General features: G+C 40.6%; 1 protein-coding gene across 1 annotated transcript; it reads left to right on the top strand.

Annotated features, from left to right (window-relative positions):
• Positions 1-496: 496 nt before the first annotated feature.
• Positions 497-3,733, top strand: LOC149247676 (uncharacterized). The gene is made up of 5 exons (XM_089444916.1): positions 497-756; positions 881-1,367; positions 1,759-1,826; positions 1,908-2,158; positions 3,381-3,733. Exons 1-5 carry the CDS (start codon positions 497-499, stop codon positions 3,731-3,733), a joined length of 1,419 nt encoding a protein of 472 aa, XP_089301042.1.
• The last annotated feature ends 17,091 nt before the right edge of the window (positions 3,734-20,824 follow it).

Here is a 20,824-nt window from a genome sequence, read left to right as displayed (position 1 = left end):
TAAGTAGCTTCTGTGCAAGAAGTTCTTGTTTCAGGGATTTGGATAAAGAACAATGAGGTGGGGAATCTTTACAGACGACTTGGAGCTAAGAGATTGAGGATTCTGTTTTAAATTGAGATACATAGACAGAGGTTTCAGTAATAGGGTTGGGTCTTCAGAATATAAACCCATGTCATGATCCATATTTATCAAGTAGTTGTTGGATTTTCTTTGCAACATATTTTGCATGTTATTATGTTTCTCTCAGCAATGTATTGATTATACCAAGATGAAACATTTGAAAGTCTATAATACTGTTTTGTGCATGGGTAGGAAATATTGAAGGGGAGTTAGAGAATTATGCTCTAAATGTGTTTATATCTGGTGGGTCTTGAGTGTAAATTGTACACACTACAAAAAGTTGCATTTCAAGTGGTGTTCAATATTTATAGCATGAACTGTTGGTCATATGTTTAGTCAATATTCGTGTTCCCTCATTTGTATAGGGATTTGAAGAATGAAGAAATGGGACTTGATCAATGAGTTGGAGGTTGACGACCCAGAAGGAATGATAGAATTTTCAGCGGAAGATTTGACATGGACAGAAGTATATGGAGACCAAGTCGCAATTATTCCATATTGTCGACTTGAGGATTTTATAAGTGGAGAGAAAATGAGGGAAAGTGCACCTACTCAATTTGTTGCTAAAACTCGACGAATTAAAGATGTGAAGGATATCAAGAGGACAAATTCTTCAACATATCTAGAATATGTTGTGTGAGTCTCTCTCTCTCTCTCTCTCTCTCTATATATATATATATATATAGTTTTGATTTTAATTTCACTATGTCAAACATGCATAAATATTTTATTTAATTTTTGGTAAATTCTTGATCACCAGATATTGGTGTGCCTATGGTCCAAATCATGTACAATCCAGCAATGTAGCTGAACCTGGATCTACAACTAAAAAACGTCTTCCACGTCACAGCATCAAAGTTGGTTGTCAGTGTCACTTTATTATGCGACGACTTGCTCTTAGACCAAATGATGTTGTTCTAATATATACAGCATGCAGACATATTGATGACAAAAATGTGGTTTGTCATGGTATTGAGGCAAATGACATGCCCAAGAAATTCAATTTTGCGCCGCATTTAACAGAGAATATACGAACTACTGTTGAAGATTTGGTTCGTGATGGTTTTAATGCTACGATGATCTGGGAAAAATTTATCTTTGATTTAAGGTATGGATCTGGTGAGTTCTTCATAGGGGCACCTCGAGATTCTTTCATGACAAGAAAGGATGTGTCAAACATGTACAATAATATCAAGAGGCTAGAGTATGTGAAGCATGAAAGTGATCCAATGAGTGTGGATTGTTGGGTTAGTGAGTGCCCAGAGAGCTTTTTCTTCTACCAACAACAAGATGTTGTTAAAAACATCCCTTTCATTATAGGCATACAAACTAAGTGGATGCTTTCAATGATGGTGAAATACTCACACAACAACATGTTATCAATGGACTCCACTTTTAGCACTAACAAATATGGGGTAAACATATTTACCAAAACTTCATTTATTCAACTTTATTTCAATGTCGTCCTCTTATATGCTTATAATCTTGTTTCCTTATTGTAATGCAATATCAACTGTACACCATAATGGCTTTTGATGATCATCACAATGGGATTCCAGTGGCATGGGTAATATCATCATAGAATGGTACTCCTGATATTTGTAAATGGATGTCACAATTATTTGCAAATGGGAAAAGGAAAACCCAGATTGGCATGTTCGAGCTGTCATCACAGATGATGCAGCAGCGGAAATCGAGGCATTAAGGTGAACCAATTTTTTCTTTTTAGAAGAGATAAAAAGCAATAATGTTCAAGGATATTCTCTTATAATGTTATATTATTTCAGGACTTGCACAAACTGTACACTATTATTGTGTGTATGGCATGTCCGTAGAGCGTGGTTGAAAAATGTTGGAACTAAAGTCAGGGGAAAGGAAAATAAAGTCCGTATCTTCCGTGCTCTAGGATTAATCATGCATTTGTGTGAAGATGATGCATCTGTGAAACATGAAATTCAAAGTTTCTTTGATGAATTCAAAGAAGAAATTGTGTTTTTGGATTATTTTGCAACCAACTGGTTAAACAACAACAAATTATGTAAGTTTCTTAAAGTTGCATTTTATCAATTTATTTTGTAATTGACCATTTTCTATTGTTTCTTCGCATCTAATATATGTGTTTTTTCCAGATATGTGGGCAAAAGCATATAGGGACTTCCCACATTCCAACCAGGATACTAATAATGCTATCGAATCTTATCACCGGTATCTAAAGCAAAGGTACCTTTGTGAGAAGAACAATGCGTCCCATAGAAGGGTGGATTGGCTATTGCACCTATTATTAAAAAAGGTTGAGTTGTATTAGATTCACATGCGACGTCTAAAAAAAGCTGGTTTTGTCTGAGCTTCAAAAATTGAGCAACAAATAAATTTAAGTAAGTGCAAAGCAAAGAATATCCCAGATGAAGATTGTATGGCTGATGGAAACAAGGAAAGTGAGTATTTGGTTCGTAGCCAAACTATGGCAACTCATGATACATGGTATCATGTCATCTATAAAGGGCTGAACCTAAACTTTTGTAATTGCAAATGGGCCCTAAATGGCAATATTTGTAAGCATATTTTAAAAGTTGAGATGGTAGTGACTAGCAATGTTTTGGGGGGCAATGAATTGCCTAATGTCTCTAGGTCTATTACAGAAATACCTCGATATTTACTTGATTTAAATGAATCGTTTGTAATGACCCCAGAAATTGAAATGAACCTTCCACCTTCTCCTTCCACTGATTCAACCATTGTAAGGTCAGATAGCACCCTAAAAATCGATTAGGAAATTAAACTTGTGATGTCATCAACTCATAAGAGATTGAGGGGTTTATTACAAATAACACCCACAACTTTGGAGCAGGCATATGCACTAAATCAATTGGTAAAAAATGTAAGCCAAGAGTACAATAATAAGAAATTTGATGTTGTAACTCCATCCAAGGTCACTACCAAGAGGCGACATAGTTTCTTGAGCCCAACAAAAAAAAAGGGGGCAAAGTGTTCCCGCGTTGAAATCAAGAAAAGATGGACCATAGTTTCTAAAGGTTGGACGGTGTCGTGGAAGGGAAAAAAGCATGAATGAACAATTGGAGATTTCTTATACAAAAGAAATCAATCTAGACCACACATCTAGAAGGGTACAAGGTTCTATTTTACAAAATACTGGTATGGAAATATCAATTGATGTATCATTTTATGTGAAATTCAAAATATCATTATCTTCATCGCCTTCAATGCAATTGCATAACAATGTGTTTTTTTTTTTGTTACAGCTGAAGATTCCACATCTCATAATACTTCAAGTTGTCAAGTTCGTTTATTTCATGAGAATAATGTGGATCCAAATATGGGGGGTTCATTGATTCCTTTTCCATTTGATTCACCACGTCCACCTCTCCCGTTTGATCATCGAACCCCCTGGTTGTTTCCACCAATTGCACCAAATTCATTCATTGGGCACCCTACCTCAACCCATAACATTTCGGTTCCACACCCTAGGGTGATGCCCCCTATTGTACAACCAGTCGGATTGTATCGCCGCTTGCACTCTATACAGGAAATAGCGGGTGAAGAGAACAATCAAAGTGCCAGCAATCAATGGCGAGATGACAAATATTCGAGCTGATGAGTATTCATGGATATAATATGGGCATAACCCTATAAAGGGCTCTCCTGATCCAAGAACATGTTGTGTGCATGATGGGTTGAAAATGTTTCTGGATATGTACAACATTATCTAATTTCAATTTTGTACAGTTATCGTATTGAGCTATTGAAATCTTTTTGTTGAACTCAAAGCATATAAAATCTCAGTGTAAATGTTGGCTGAACTCTAACAAACTCCAGGAAAAGGTTATTTGCCTTTTTGCTACTATAAGCTTGATACATCCTTTTTGGATAATAGTATAGTGTATTGTACATAAAGGCAAAATTGGAACTCTTAAATATCAGGATGTCTCATTATTGTAGATGTTATTTTGGCATGTTGCTTCAATACAAAATGAATTTCAGTGAAAATTAGTGAAAATTTGTCTCTTGTGAAAATTGGTGAAAATTGGTCTTCTATGAAAATTGGTGAAAATTATTGACATGCTCAAAGTCAATCCTTTGGTGTCTATAAATGATTGAAAATTGTGGAGTTGGAACCCATCTATTCATACTCAATGCTATGTCTTTCAAGTCCAATGTGTCATGACTCATGAAGGAAGGATGGACCTAGCAGGATAAAAACAATTATTGTAGAGCTATGTTGCAGGAAATGTACCCCCTGCATACCAGCCACATTTCGGTACAAAAACTCCAAAACACGGCTAAAACATGCCTAAAATACATTTCAGTGGGGCTGAAAAAAGTATCTTATTGCTTCTTACTTTTGGAGAAAAACTGTGTGACCAGAATTTTGGATCTGAAATAAAAAGGTATCTTTTAAATCATGAATCTATATTCTAAACCATAATGTTAAAACTGAAAATTTTACTGTTTACTAATATGAGGGGTCACATTTCCATCACATTTCTGTTTCAAATTCAGGTTTCCATTTCCCCATATCATGCAGCTTAGTTATAGAGGTATTCCTGCTTCACCAAATTTCGTCATCCAACATTTTCCTTGGTCGTCCATGGCCTCATAGTAGGTGTATTGTCTCTTCCATCTTATTTAGAGAGATCCAATTCTGCCATTAGGAGATAGTCGACATATGGTGAAGAAGGAATCTAAACCCCTTCAGCCATTACTTCCATTATAAACTTATTGACATCCTCTAATTTAAAATGACCATACTCAAAAAATTCTCTCTCTTCTTGCAAAATAGTATACCATCTAATACTTTGTTTGGAGACATAGTTTAGTCCAATTCCTAGCTTGTCCATTTTTTGGTTTGCAATGGCTAGGAGGCCAAAAATTTTGGCTCAAACAAAGGGTGTTAGAGCTAGCAATCTACACCTTGGGATTTTATCATTTGGTAAAGAATTCATTGGATAAGTTAATGCCTTTCTTGAAAAACCTTAAAGTTAAGACCTAGGGAGACTTGAACAACAACTTGCCCTCAAACTTCACAAGAGGGGACCACCACAGCTGGTGATCATTAAATGACATGCCATATCAGAGAAAGTAATCCTTCTAGGAAAGAAAAATCTTAACAACCTCACAAGCCTTCCAAATGCTCTTCAAACCACAGTTCATCTCGTTATCAGTTACAACAAGGTGAGTTTCCCTATATTTATTTTGAATTCTTTTTAAGTTTGACCATTTTTCATCACTTCCTAGGCCTCCATAATGATATTGCTTGCTTAAACATTGGGAGTTACAGATAACTGGCCCAAGGATCCATGCTTGCTGACTTACTGTTTACATTTCCATTTCTACCAATTTGCAGTTTCCCTTTTTGCTCGGTTTCCCTGCATTTTTTATGGCCTTGGAACTGTACACTGTTAGTGTATGTGGAGATTTTGGATTAGATCAAATAGGGAATGGTGGTTCTAACTTCTAAGTTAGCTTAGAACACCGTTTTCTCTGACTGCAATTTAATTCTGTTGAAGAGCATTGCCATCATCATGGGGAGGGGTTGGTGGTTCAGTTATGCCAAGTAAGTTTTCTGATCAGTTGGGTTTCTGTGCCAAAATATTTATTGGAATGAAAAGAACCTAGATGATCCTAATGGTGTTATGGCCAATAACCCAACTGCCCAAAATTCAGTGACAGTTGAAACTAATCTCGCCTTGCAAATTGTTTGAGCCATGTTAGGATTGGATAGTGCTGCTTTGAAAGATGATTTATGATTTCATGTTTGTTATTGCAACTAAAATCCTAACATGGCTAATATCTCGTGTTGCCCTCCTCCCCCTTCGTTTGTCGGTCCCCTTAACCCTCTTCCCGGAAACCCCTCGAACTCGACACAAGGGCCTCCTCTAGCGTCTAGTGCTGCTGCTCCACATTCCAGCTGGTACGCTACAGTCCCTCCACTCTCAGACACTTTTCCCATGGGCTTTCACTAAAATCCAAGAAACCCTCACTCCAAACTTTCTCCACATGAGGTTTGGCCAGATTCCTCTAAAGCTGCTACAAGGCCAAGCAAAAAACTCAAGTGTTTCAAATCCAAAGCTGAGGACGTCATTATCAAGCTTGGGGAAGATATCCAGTGGGGAGATTCCATGGACACGGCAGATCGAGTCCTAGTTGGAAGGATTCGAGGCAGGAGCTACACAATGGCTCGATTGAAGCTATGGACATCAGAGGTATGGGGAAAATGCTTGGCTGATTTTCCTTTTGTTCAAATGTTTGTTCGAGGTTGGTTTGCTCTTCAGTTTTCAAGAGCCAAGCATATGAATTGGGTCCTGTCCTCCTTCTGGCATTTCGAACAGGCCCTTGTCCTTCTGTGCCACTGGAACCCTCTTTTCGACTTAGAAAGAGAAAATATAGGAGTCGGGCCAATATGGGTTCATCTTCCTGGATTACCCCTCCAATTTTGGTCGAAGGATATATTTCGGTGCATAGGTAATACCCTGGGCACTTACCTTGAGCACGACAAATCATACTTATCCACTGGAATGATGGCATATGCCAAGGTATTGGTGTAGGTTTTAACCTGTACAGAAATTATCTGCATACGAATTCTAAAACACATGAAATAAGCAATGCGAGAGCATAACACATAAAACACATAGACACAGAGATTTTCCCCTAGATCCCAAAACCGAGACTACCAACTTGATTTTTTGTTATGTTCTTTTCAATGTTATAATACATATTTATACATGCCAAAGCATCCAATACCATGGACCGAAAACCATCGTGTCCAATACCATGCACCAAAAAACCATCGCATCCAAAAAACATGTGAAAAAATCATGCGCAAAACCATAGGTGGGTCCACCCAACCTAACATAGGGTCCAAAACCAAAATTTTCCACGGCGATGCCCCAGACCCCATAAAATGGGGCTACAAGTACACCTCAAACCCTCTGTAACCTCCCCCCCTCTAACCCATGGTTAACTACGTGGGCTAGTCGTGGAAAGAATATAACACAACCCAACATTCTCCCACTTGTTGTTTTCTTTCCATAGGGGGCCACAAGAGAGCTTAGTCATTTTTCCAGCCCTAAAATGGCCATTGTATCTCTACACCAAGAGAACTTCTGAGAGCTCACAGATTTTTTCAATGCATCTGCAGGATTCTTCAAAGTGTCCACCTTTACTAGCAACACCTTTTTGTCTTCTATCATATCCGTCACAAAGTGATACTGAAAATCAATGTGCTTTGTCTTTGAATGATATGCGGGGTTCTTTTCCAATAACATTGCACTTTCGCTGTCACGGTCTATCCTTATAGCTCCCTATACTAACCCCATACTTGAACACAATCTTTGCAACCAAACTGCTTCCTTGCTTGCATGAGTGGCTGCCATGTATTCTGCCTCTGTAGTTGATAGTGCCACTACAGATTGTTTCTTACTCATCCAACTGACTGCACCTCCAAATAGGTTAAACACATACCCACTTGTAGATCTTCTCTGATCCAGATCTCCAACCTAGTCTGCATCAACAAAGCCACGAATATCCAACATTCTATCCAATCCTGATCTTCCTTGGTAGCACAAACCATAATCACTAGTGCCACGTAAATACCTGAAAACTCTCTTCACTGTTGTCTAGTGCTCCTTCCTTGGTTTTGACATAAACCTGCTCAATACTCCCACTGCATGTGCAATGTCTTGTCTAGTACAGAACATTGCATACATCAGGCTACCGACTGCACTTGCATATGGAACACGGGACATGTCCTCTTCCTCTTCTTGTGTCTTGGGACACTGTTCAGTAGATAACCTCACACCTACAAGAATAGGAACCTTGATCGGTTTACTATCCTGCATATTAAACCTCTGCAATATTGTCTCGACATACTTCCTCTGGTTTAACTAGAGCTTCCTCTTTGCCCGATATCTTTTAATTTCCATGCCCAAATATAGTTTGCAACACCAAGATCTTTCATGTCAAATTTGGAGGACAATTGGCTCTTCAAATCTTGGATAATTTCTTTGTCATTTCCAACCAGCAACATATCATCCACATACAAGACCAGATAAATAACACAATCGCCAATTAATTTAAAATACAAACAACGATCTGATTTTCTTTTGGTGAAGCCAAGTCCCCGTATAAATGTATCAAATTTCTGATACCGCATCCTTGGTGATTGTTTTAACCCATACAGATACTTCTTTAACTTGCATACCAGTTCTTTCTTACCCTTCACCGCAAAGCCTTCAAGTTGCTTCATGTATATTTCCTCTTCCAGTTTCCCGTGAAGAAATGTTGTCTTCACATCCATCTGTTCTACCTCAAAATCAAAAGTAGCAACAACAGATAAAACTAATCTAATAGAAGTTACCTTGGCAACGGGAGAAAAAATATCACCAAAATCAATTCCCAACACCTGCGACTAACCTTTTGCTACCAACTGAGCTTTGTATTTTTCCACCTTTCCTTCTGCATTTGTCTTCTTCTTGAACACCCATTTGCTGCCAATGGGTTTCCTTCAAGCCGAAAACTCCACCAGATCCCAAGCCTCATTTTTGTGCAAAGATGCCATTTCATCAACCATGACCTCTTTCCAGAGTTTTCCATCCTCTAAATCCACTGCTTCCTTCACAGTTTTGGGATCATCATCAGTAACAGACAAAGCAAAATTTGAATAGAAAGCAGATAGGCTATATCTTTTTGGTTGCCTTTTTTCTTGAACTGATCATCTCACAGCCGGAGTTTGTGGCTCTTCATCTTCTGATTCCTCCTCTACTGTAGAGTCTGATTCTTCCTCCTTTAGCTCAAACTCTATCTTCTCAGGTTCCTTTGGTTGGACTTCATGTTTAATAACATCTTTCACCTCCTTGAACACCACATCTCGGTTGTACACAACCTTCCTTGTTAATGGGTTCCAAAGCTTATAACCCTTTAAACCATCCTTATACCCAATAAAGATGCACTTTTCAGATTTACTATCCAACTTGGTTTGTTTCTCCTTTGGAACATGTACATATGCATCACATCCAAATACCATTAGATGTGAAAGAGAGGGTTTCTTACCAGTCCACACCTCTTGTGAAGTCTTATCCTCCAACGTTGATGAAGGTGACTTGTTGACCAGGTAACATGTAGTATCCACTGCCTCTGCCCAAAATTCCTATCCTAACCTGGCACCACTAAGCATCCTTCTTGCCATTTCCATCAATGTCCTGTTCATTCTTTCTGCAATTCCATTTTGCTGAGGTGTATATGGAGTATTCTTCTGCCATGCTATACCACACTTCTTACAGAATTCTTCAAATTCCTTGCTGCAAAACTCTCCACCATTATCTGTCCTCGACACCTTTATCTTCTTCTCTGTCTAATTTTCCATGAGAGCCTTAAATTCTTTAAACCTGTCAAAGACTTCAGATTTCTTCTTTAGGAAATATATCCATGTATTCCTTGAGAAGTCATCTATAAATGATACATAGTACAGACACTTACCCAATGATGGAACCTTCACAGGTCCAAACACATCACTGTGCAGAAGCTCTAATATCTATTTCGCCCTCTTACTACCAGAGGGGAAACTCACCCGATTCTTCTTCCCATATACACAATTTTCACAAAAATCAAAATCCAGAGAGCTATTACTCATACCTTCTACCATACCTTTACCATGAAGTATTCGAAGGCCCTTCTCTCCAATATTTACAAGCCTTTGATGCCACAACATGGTCTTTTCTCTAGAGACCACTAGATTTTTAGCTCCACTTTCAGAAACCACAGAACTATTGCACCCATCAACAATAGTGCTACCTTGCAGCTTGTATAGAGTTCCAATCCGAACTCACCACATCAATATCAGTGCTCCCTGAACCATCTTGCAGGTATCTTTCTCGAATAATGTCTTTACACCTGCATCATCCATCTTGCTTACAGAAATCAGATTTCTAACCAATGCAGGAATATGTAGAACCCCCAGAAGTGTTCTAACCCTTCCACCTTGCAACTTCAACTTTACTTTGCCACAACCAACGATTCTAGCCTTCCTATCATCCCCCAAGAAGACATCACCAGCATCGTATTTCTCATACTCATAGAACCACTCTCTATGGGGAGTGAAGTGAAAGGATGCACCTGAGTCAATCAACCATGCCTCATGATCTACATGTGTACTTGAAGAAGCCAAGTACACATCCCCACCTTCATTTGAGGTGGTTTTTGCCTCTACAGAAGGAGCATCATCAGATCCCTTTCCTTTATCAGGAGCTTTAGATTTACAGTCCCTATTGTAGTGCCCTTCCTTTCCGCATTTCCAGGACACCACCTTTACAGGTTTTCTTGGAGATTTAGATCTCCCTGTAGATTTAGATCTCCCACTCGATGACTTATTTTTGTTTCTGTTCTGGGACCATCCTCGTACAGAAAAGGCATCACCATTCTGGCTCTCCATATTTTTCCGTCTCATCTCCTCTGTCAGCAAGGCTTAGACTATTTCATCAAATTGCAAGGCAGTTGCATTGCTACCTATTGCAATAACTAGACTATCCCATGAATCTGGTAGAGAACACAACAAACTAATGCACTTATCTTCATCTGAAATTTTAATATCAACAAATGCTAACTGATTGACCATAGTATTAAATGCGTTCAGATGCTTTATCATCAAGTCTCCATCTTTCATCCTCAGGTTATACATCTTTTTCCACAGGAACAGTTTATTCACCAGAGACTTAGATTGGTACAAAGTCCCTAACTTGTCCCACAAAGCCTTCGACGTAGCCTCCCCTGATACATTCAGCAATACTAAATCTGAGACACACAACCGTATTGTGCTCTTTGCCTTCCGATCCAACTTCTTTCATTCTTCATCAGACACTCTCGTTGGTTTAGTACCAGGATCTACTGCGATCCACTGATCTTTATCCACCAACAGATCCTCCATCTTGAGTTTCCACAACTCAAAACTCTGACCATTAAATTTATCGATCTCTATCTTTCCACTGCTCACCATCTTCTTTCACCACTAGAATCGATCTCATGGATCTCCCACTGAATAGGGTCTACCACAAGCCCGAGCGAAACCCCTCAGCAATCCCCTTGAAGCCAAAACAGCTCTGATACCAAATGTAGGTTTTAACCCCGTACAGAAATTACCTGCATACGAATTATAAAACACATAAAATAAACAATGCGAGAGCATAACCCATAAAACACATATACACAGAAATTTTCCCCTGGATCCAAAAACTGGGACTAGCAGCTTGATTTTTCATTATGTTCCTTTCAATGTTATAATACATATTTATACATGTCGAAGCATCCAATACCATGGACAGAAAACCATCATGTCCAATACCATGGACTGCAAAACCATCGCGTCCAAAAAACATGTGTGAAAATCATGCACAAAACCATAGGTGGGTCCACCCAACCTAACATAGGGTCCAAAACCAAAATTTTCCAGGGTGATGCCCCGGACCCCATAAAGTGGGGTTACGGGTACAACTCAAACCCCCTGTGACCCCCCCCCCGTCTAAACCTCGGTTAACTACGTGGGCTAGTCATGGAAAGAATATAACACAACCCAACAATTGGTACATCTGGATACAAAGGGGGGTCTTCAGGGACATATTACATTACAATGGAGAACATTCTCTCGGCATCAGATTCTGGATTACGAGGGGGTTTCATTCCACTGCAGAAGGTGCCACAAAGTGGGACATATTTACAAGGATTTCCCTCTGAATGGTAAGGCGCGAGCAAGAGACAAGGATAAGGCCACTCCACACAAGAACTCACATGCTCAGGAAAATCCCCCCTTGTCTGATGAGGCAATGAATCACTCAGTCTAGGCTATTGTAGAGAAAGCACCTTCAAAAGAAGTCAGGAAGAAGCATGGGAAAGCACCATACAGGCCCCCCTCACCTCCTCTGACTAGAGCAAGGGCGACTGCCAAGGTTGTGTTCTCCATGGGTATGTTGGAATCTTCTTCCTCCTCTACTTATTCTACTACATCATCTTATTGCATTGCTTCAAGTTTATTTCAGGCCTTTGTTCCATGCTCTCAGCCCCCCATTACCCTGGCCTACCCTCTTAAACCCCCTTCCTCCACCTTCTCATGCATTCCACCTTCCTTCCCAGAGGACCCCCCCTCCATCCCCTCCATTCCTGATCTTGACCCTCCATCCTCTAGATACCCGCTTCGATCCTGGACTCGATCACAAGCCCCTGATTCCTTGGGCATTGGTCTGATTTCCTCCCCCCCATAAGCAACCTCGAGGCCGACCTTCCTCCTTATCGAAATCCATCCTTCAAGCTGGGGAAGAGATAGCATCTGGTAGACAACATTCCATTGATTGGGTACTTAGAGCAGTGAATACCCTTGAGCCCCCCCTCCATGAAGATGTTATCCTTCAACTGTCGAGGGTTAGCTAGCCCTGGGAAAAAATTAGCCCTGCGAAGACTGCTAAACTCTGAGCTGATTGATGTCCTCTTTCTACAAGAAACCCTGGGTCAGGCTAGTGTTATCACACACCTGCTCGAATCTTGGCTTCCTGGGTGGACTTTTCACTCTCTAGATGCAAATGGCCATTCTGGGGGATTGGCCCTGGGGATAAACTCCTGCTCCATTAGAATCTGTAACATTTGGGGGAGCACTGGGCACATCAGGGCAGACATCTACTCTCCCGAACTTGAATCAGAGATCAGGATCATTAACATTTATAGACCCTACCATAGTCGGGAAGAATACTGGATTGAGTTGCTAAACTCTAACATTCTACAACAGGACAATCTTATTCTGGGGGGAGACCTAAATTTTTCCATTGGTTTTGCGGAATCATGGGGTCACAATGCTCAAAGGGACACTCTCTTGGATTTCTCTGAGAACATTATGGAGGATCATAACCTTATCGATATCCCTTCAGCCAAAATTCAACCTACTTGGAGGAACAACAGAACTGGAGAGGACAGCCTTTCTAGAAGGCTTGATCGGTTCCTCATAAAGGAGTGCTTGTTGAACATGGGACATAGAATTAGACAGTGGGTTGGTTCTAGGGGCATATCTGATCATAGACCGATCTACCTGGAAATAAGTGGAGGAATGAACAAGCCTAGAGCCCCCTTCAAATTTAACTCTGCCTGGCTAAGAGATGTAGACTACACTAGGTTAGTCACTGAATTTTGGAAGGCCCATCCCCTAGAGGCTAGAGGGAACATTACAGAAGGATTCACTCATAACCTGAGGGAACTAAAGAGTCTATCCAAAATATGGGTGCACAAGAAGCAAACGCAGGAGGACCTTATCCTCAAGGCTACTGAAGAGGAGATAGAGGTCTTCGAGAATGAACATGGAGGGATCTACTCCTCCCTAGAACACAAGGACAAGATTACATCCCTACTTGCCAAGAGGAGTCAGATACTAAAGGATTGAGAAGAAAGTTGGCGTCTAAGAAGTAGAGCTATATGGCTTATGGAAGGGGATGATAATACAAAATTCTACCACAAATTTGTGAATGGGCACAAGGCCATCAATACCATATGGCAGCTAACAAATGAGCAGGGAGAAACAGTGAATACCTTTCCGAGGTTAGCTGCCCTGGCTACATCTCACTTCAAGCATATTTATAAGGCCCCACAAACTGCTACTCTAGCAGAAGTCATGCGCACAACTCAACTGTTTCCCAGGTTTGTCGATCAGGATGATGCTTTGGAACTGACAAAGGATGTCACACTAGGGGAACTCGAAGCCACTCTAAAATGGTTCAAATAAGACAAAAGCCCGAGCTTGGATGGATGGAATGTGGAATTCTACCTGGATTTTTTTGATACTCTTGGAGACGACCTCTTAAAATTTATAGAGGACTGTCGATCTAATGGAAAGATGTACGAGGCCTTCAACTCCACCTTCATCGCTCTCATCCCCAAAACTGACAACCCCACCACCTTCAATGACTTCCGTCCCATCTCCTTGTGCAATTGCATATACAAGATCATTTCCAAGATCATAGCCAATCGCCTTCGGCCGATCCTGTCCACCCACATCTCAGCTGAACAATTCGCCTTCTTGCAAGATAGAAAAATCCATGAGGCTGTTGGGACCACACAAGAAATCCTACACTCCATCCAGTCGAAGAAAATAAAAGGTATGATTTTAAAAGTAGATCTCTCGAAAGCTTTTGACAGAGTAAACTAGATCTACATTAGAATGCTACTAACTCATCTAGGCTTCCCCTACGAGTTTATAAAATGGATTATGTGCTGCATTACTAACGTAACATTCAGTGTCCTTGTTAATGGGGTAGCATTGCCTTTCTTTCATTTTGAGAGAGGTCTCAGGCAGGGGTGCCCACTATCCCCATTACTCTTTTTACTCATCATGGAGGGGCTCAGCAGACTCATAAAAGAGGAACATCGAAGGGGAAGGCTTAGAGGTATCAAGATCACAGACAGGTGCACCCTAACACACTTACTCTTTGTAGACAATGTTCTGCTCTTCCTCAATGGGAGTATTGGTGACTTGACCTCGCTGCAGAATACTTTCTCTGTTTTTCTAGTGGCCACAGGCATGATTGTCAATGATGCAAAGTCCACCATAATGGCCACTGGGTGCTCTCCTCATGAGATACAGTATGCCTTGATCAGATTCCCTTATACACTTCTGCAACTGGAGGAGGGACTAAAATATCTGGGTTATAGATTAAAGCCTCATGGTTACAAAATCGCAAACTGGATTTGGCTTATTACCAATATGGAAAAAAGGCTCCACATATGGTACCACAAATATTTGTGTTACACAAAAATATTGTCACCATGATTATTTGCAGTCAGTATGGGTCTATCATTACTTGTACTGTCCTCAAAAGCAAGTCTCAGACCTCAGCTCTTCAAATCAAGCTTTGGAAATGAGAGAAAGACATTAAAAATCAATGAAACTCTGGTTCCGCACTTTCTCTCACTGTCACCTGTGGTCCCGCACCTTCTGTGTACAAAAGCTGCGGACCTGCCCGCTCTGTCCCTAACGGTGTAGGTGCGAACCCCTGTGAAAGTCAAAAGGCACAAGTTTTATCTTAAAAAACTCACTTTGGGTTAATTCTAGAGGTTTCTAGAAGGAATTTTGACGTGGATTGTTCGCTCTGAGGTGGTTCATGCATCCCAAAAGAGAAGGAGCTAATCCCTTGATGAGAGGATCTATCCCTTTGAAGGAGGGCTTTATCCCTTTGAAGGAGGACCTAATAACCTCCCTCCATTGCACTATAAATACAGGCATTGGGATGGTTGCTAAGGAGGTTAGAAGCTGAACATTTTTTAGGGTAAATGCTGGTGAAATCAAGACTTCCTAGTTGAGCTTAAGAGGAGAGATCACATACCTTTTTGGCTTCATTGGGGAGTGAGTGAAACTTGTCAAAGTAGAGGAGACTTCTTGTTGGACCCTGGGAGGAGCTTGTACAGCGTCAAGGAAAAGGTTGTAAAGTTCTTCTTCTTTTGAATTAATACAATCAAACTCATTTTTCTCAACAAGTATCTTATGTTATTTGTTTCATGGACTCCTTGACTTTCATGCTAAATATGTTTTATGCAATTGGCTTTTCAGGTGCTATTTAATTGTTTGCCTTGTTTGTGTTTGCAGATTCGTGACAAAGGAGCTCATTTGGATCGAAGAAGCGAGGGCATCCACAAGCTTGCGTTGGACCTAAGGTAGGCCCTAAAAACACTTGTTTGCTATTGTTTATCAAAGCATATTTAGAGAAAGATAGTGTCTGGTTGGTTTGCTTGTCATTAGGTCTTCTTTAGATTCTAGGAAGGTCTATCTTGTCTGCAAGATCGACTTATTCCGTGTGACAAAATGGCGACTCCGCTGGGGACTTGATTGTTTTCTTTGTTTTTACTTTGACTTGAGAAACTGTGTTTTTGTTTCTGTTTTTGGCTTGTTGTGTGTAAAATTGGGCAGAGTTTGTAGATCCAGGGTTATTTTTCGTTTTTCATAGCTTTGGGAGAGGACCGCACCCTAGCTGTTTGACACAGTGCATACTTACCCGCGGCTTGGCTTTTAGCATAGAGCAGGACTGCACCTGTGTCAACTGTGGGCCTGCGGACCCTGTCAAAAGTTTGAAAAACCCTAAGATTTCCTCTGTTAGTCAGCTTATTGTTTGTTTAGAAATTGTTATCCACTACCCAGACCTGCATATAACTTGTCAGAAGCTTTCCTTAGATTGATTTCGTTAGTGTTAGGGTTTTAAGTGAAATTCCTAGGAGTTTTGCTTGTTGGGTTTGTTTTTCATTTTGGTTGTGTAGTGGCTCTGAGCTTAGAAGCTGTAGGGACTTCAGATCACCTTAGTGTCTACCAGCCTTCTTATGAGTCTGACCATTTATGAAATCTCCCCTTGTTTGAGGAATCCGCTTTGAGTTTTCTCTTTACAAAACTTCGAAAAGCTTGTGTTTGAAAGTTTGGATTTTCATTTTCAAAAAGAAAACAAAATTGGTTGTTCTTGACTTATTTGTGATTCTGCATAAATTGGTCCTTAGCTTACATCTAGCTAAGTAAAACATCCTTAAAAAAGACTTTTAGTAGGCTTTGACTTCAAATAGGTTTTTATAATTTGTAGATCTCAAAGTTAGTCATTTTCATAGTTTTGAGTGTTTTACTTAAAAAATATAAAAATCTCCTTTGAAAAAAGTTTGTTTTGTAGTGATTGAGTGCTTTGAAACGAAAAAGGGAAATTTTTGTGAAATAACTAGTTGTCTCGTTTTGAGTGCATTGGAAAATGACAAAAAACTCTTCTTTTAATTTGTTGAATTGAGAAAGATTTGTGTTTACAAAGTATTTGCATTCTCAAACTCTTTCTTAGTTTAGAAGTTCATCGAAGAGAAAAAAATTGTTTAAATCATCTTAGGTGCATTTTTAGTGATTTTGAGTCAAGTCTTCATACCACGAGTTTCATCTCCGCACCTTTGGAATTAAACAAAAACCACTAAAATTAACGCTTAAAGTAAAATTCACCTAGTAACGTTTTTATTTCTAGGGCTCTGATACACCAACTTAGCTTAGGCTAGTGTCTTGGAGTAGGAGAGTAATTAACTCTCCAAGACAGTAAAAACAAACAAGTAGCTGCATCTTGTGGTAGGGAAGAAATCCAATTGTTGCATTTATGCTCTGGGAAAGCTCCTCTTAAAGGAGAAGCACGAGATCGTGTCCGAACCAGTGTGGGAATCAATCCTTCCTCATTGGGAATGACGCCAGATATTCACGTATTAAAAAAGATAAACCTCAGATTAACCATTGTCGAGGAGCCTGGGGTCACTTGTTGGTAAACCTTGGATTATGTCAAGGAGCCTTCAAGGGGATTGAGCTTGCTACTCTACCCTTGCGTGCATATCAGATCGTAGACTGTTCCCCGAGGTATATTTGTCTCAGTCGATAACCTTAGTGGCCATATTCTTTAGGACTCTTCCTGAGGTGATAGTGGTGGGAAGATCCTACTGTACCTAGAGCAGACATCGGCTAGACTCACTTGGATTTTCTGGGGGGTTCTCTTCACTCGAGACGGTTAAGTGGAGGAACTTGTGCCAGTCTATTCATTAAGTAGGTTGCCAGGGTAACTGTTCCAACTGCCATTTCTGTGTTGAACACTGCGACGTTGGATTTCATCACCAACTAGTGTTTTCGGTACAGAAAGTTACTGTTTGTGTGTGTTTGATCTCCTAGATTCTTTAGGCGTGTGATTCAAATTTTTTTGGTTCTTTAGAGACTTTAGGTGCTTTTCATTGAGATTTTACTTTATTTGTGTGTGAAGTAGTTAAAAGTTTTCAACTGTGGTTGAATTACCAAGACAGTCCCGTAGACTTCGGGGCCAGTCTCTTGAGTTTGTAAACGTGGCTGAGTTACTGAGAAAGTCCCGTAGACTTCGGGTCCAACCTCCTGAGGAAGTACCGAGCCAGCTTGAAGGCTTGAAATTCCTCGTAACTCCTAGAGACAGTAGAGTTGCGTCACTTGAGGAAGGAGAATCTTCTTTGATAGTACATCCTGATTTTCAACTGTTAGTAGCAGAGTATAATCCACAGTCAGTGTCTGTTTCCGAAATTGCTGGTAGCTTTTCATCTACTAGTGATATAGGTGAAGAACACAAAATATCCGGGCCTGAAAGTGAATTTGCTGCTACTCCGACATCGGGGTTTGTTTCTCCAACTTCTAGTGGTCCTGGTTCACCTAGGGTAGAAAGAGTAATCACCCAAGATCTTCCTTCTGGACTTATTGCTATTGAAGAACTTGCTCCGGAAGAAGAAGTAGGCATCCCTATCCCTGAAAATAAACCTGTCATTGAACTAAGGGAGCGTGAATCAATTTTTTACAGTCCACCTAGGAGAAGTTCTTGGTATCTTTCTTTGACTAATTTTCTAGAAAACTCAGGGTTAAGTTTTTCACCACCTCGTGCTCCTTATCACCCAACACCTAGAGGTTTTTATACTCCCGTAAATATGGCAAGACAGTCATCCATGTTTACTCAATCGCCCGAATCTTTTTTGTATGGCGGTCCTTCTGTTCCCTCCGGGTATCAGTCACTTTCTGGTACTTTTTTGGGAGCATCTCCTCAACCCATTGAGCAAGGGTTATTAACTGGAAACAACGGTACTAAGCCGTTGAGCGTAAAAGACATTCTTATGATGTCATGTTCTATTCCCAATCCTCAACCTCAAAGTGGCCAGTTACTGCCTGGGGGACAGCCTCAATTAACGCCTGGGGGGAAACCTCAAGGTACACAGTTTGCATCTGGGGGGCAACCTCAAGGACAATACATACCTATGGGACAGTACGTTCCTCAAGGTCAACCCCAAACTCAATATGTACCCCAAGGTCAACCCCAGTATCAATTTATACCTCAAGGTCAACCCCAGTATTAGTATGTGCCTCAAGGGTATCAACCCCAAGGTCAATACTCGAACCAAGGTTTCCAACCACCCTCCGGTCAAACGTATGTTCAAGGAACGAGAAATGTACCTTTCAATTATAAATCCTACCCTCAATCCAGTTATGGTCCTCAGTATTCTCAACCAGTTATGGGTCAGTACCCCGGAATAAATATAGTGTGGGATCCATCGCAAGCTCAATAGGTATTGCAGCCAAGTGTATAGTTGTCATCTCAAACTGGACAACCCCTAGTTTCTGGTTCACCCCAGCAACCAGTCCAGTCTAACATTCAAACTTTTGTACCTTCGGTAGTTTCTCAGCCTGGGCCTAGTACACCTCGTACTCCGCCTCAAACGACTGCTACAACTGCCGCAACATCTGTTCAATCTACCCCACCTACTTCTGGAGTATCGACAGCTCCGGTTTCTATTGTTCCTATATCTACTCCTCAGACATCTTTACCACCATCTGGATCTACGATTCAAACTTCGGTTCAAATGCCTGTAGGACAACCTGGTTTAAGTACGATTGTCACAAGTCAACCACAATTCACTTATCAACCATACCAAGGACAGTAACAATTCGGTCCTGCTGTGCAGCAGCCAGTTTATCAGTATCAACCGTACCCTGGGTACACTTATCAACAACCTCAACAACCCCAGTATGGTCCGGTTAATCCTGGTTTCCCGGGAGGATACAATATCCCAAACGCGATTCCTATTCCTAGTTATCCTGGATATCCTCCTCCTGGAGCTGGTCTCATGACCCAGAATTTTAGGGATCCTAATCGACAGTTTCCGTTTATCACAACTTTGGACTTACCTGACTTGTCGCGCTTAACGAACGATCCCATTAATTATCTTCTGTTTTGGCCGCCAATGCCGAATAAGTTGCCCAGTGACATTCCCAAGTTCGAAGGTAAATCAGGAGAGGACCCGTCGAACCATGTGATGACTTACCACCTCTGGTGTGCGTCTAACTCCATTACAAATGATTCAATCCGTCTTAGACTTTTCCAGCGCACTCTAATTGGTCTCGCAGCCAAGTGGTACATTGAGTTACCGCGAGGCACTTTTTATAATTTTAGTCAGTTAGCTACCTCGTTTTTAACTCATTTTCAGTTGCCAGTCCGATATGACAATGGCACGGAATTGTTAAATTCGCTAAAACAATTGACATCCACTTACATTTCAGATCATATTCATGAGTGGAGACGTCGACGACATTTAGTGAAGGTATTTATTCCGGATCAGATCTTGGCTGAGTGGTTTGTAAAATCTTTGTTGCCAAAGATCACTGAAGACGTTGCTAAATCCGGAGTTGTTACTGAGGAGCAAGTAATTGCTCAAGCACAGTACCTTGACTTGGTCTATACTAAGTCAGGTACGTTACACGAAAAAATCCCCGATCTTCCCAAGAAAAATCAAATCACTGTAGCTCCTTCAGGATCTCATGCCGCCGATGGTATGATTGGCACGATTAACACTAAAAGTAAGAAGAAGTCTTCCAAGAATTCTTCCCCTATCATAACCTTGCCTAATTCCCCAACAGGGGACTCTTCTGTAGAGATTTCCACCGATATTCACGTTGTAGAGTCATCTACAGCCAAATCAAAATCCGGTGGGAAGAAGAAAGGAAAGAAGAAGAATAAAACGGACAAAAGTTCAAAGGAGAAACCTAAAAAGGTGGAATCCAATGATGAAAAGCGCAAACCTCGTTATCCGTGTCTCATCTGTGACGATGAACATTTTACAAGAGACTGCCCTCATCGTGCATAGGTTGCGAAGATTGTCAAGGGTTCCCAAA

The sequence above is a fragment of the Pinus tabuliformis genome, chromosome 7, assembly GCF_031772625.1.
Source record: "Pinus tabuliformis cultivar Carrire ecotype Pingquan chromosome 7, CPIR1, whole genome shotgun sequence".
In the NCBI taxonomy this organism is placed as follows: domain Eukaryota; kingdom Viridiplantae; phylum Streptophyta; class Pinopsida; order Pinales; family Pinaceae; genus Pinus; species Pinus tabuliformis.
The sequence above is the reverse complement of the archived record's forward strand: the minus strand, read 5'-3'. Positions and strand labels throughout refer to the sequence as shown.

Coding starts and splice junctions, on each gene's coding strand:
- LOC149247676 (XM_089444916.1), top strand. CDS start 497: ATGAAGAAATGGGACTTGATCAATGAGTTGGAGGTTGACGACCCAGAA. Junction 1,368..1,758: donor CAATGAGTGTGGATTGTTGG/GTTAGTGAGTGC, acceptor AAATGGGAAAAG/GAAAACCCAGATTGGCATGT. Junction 1,827..1,907: donor GCGGAAATCGAGGCATTAAG/GTGAACCAATTT, acceptor ATATTATTTCAG/GACTTGCACAAACTGTACAC.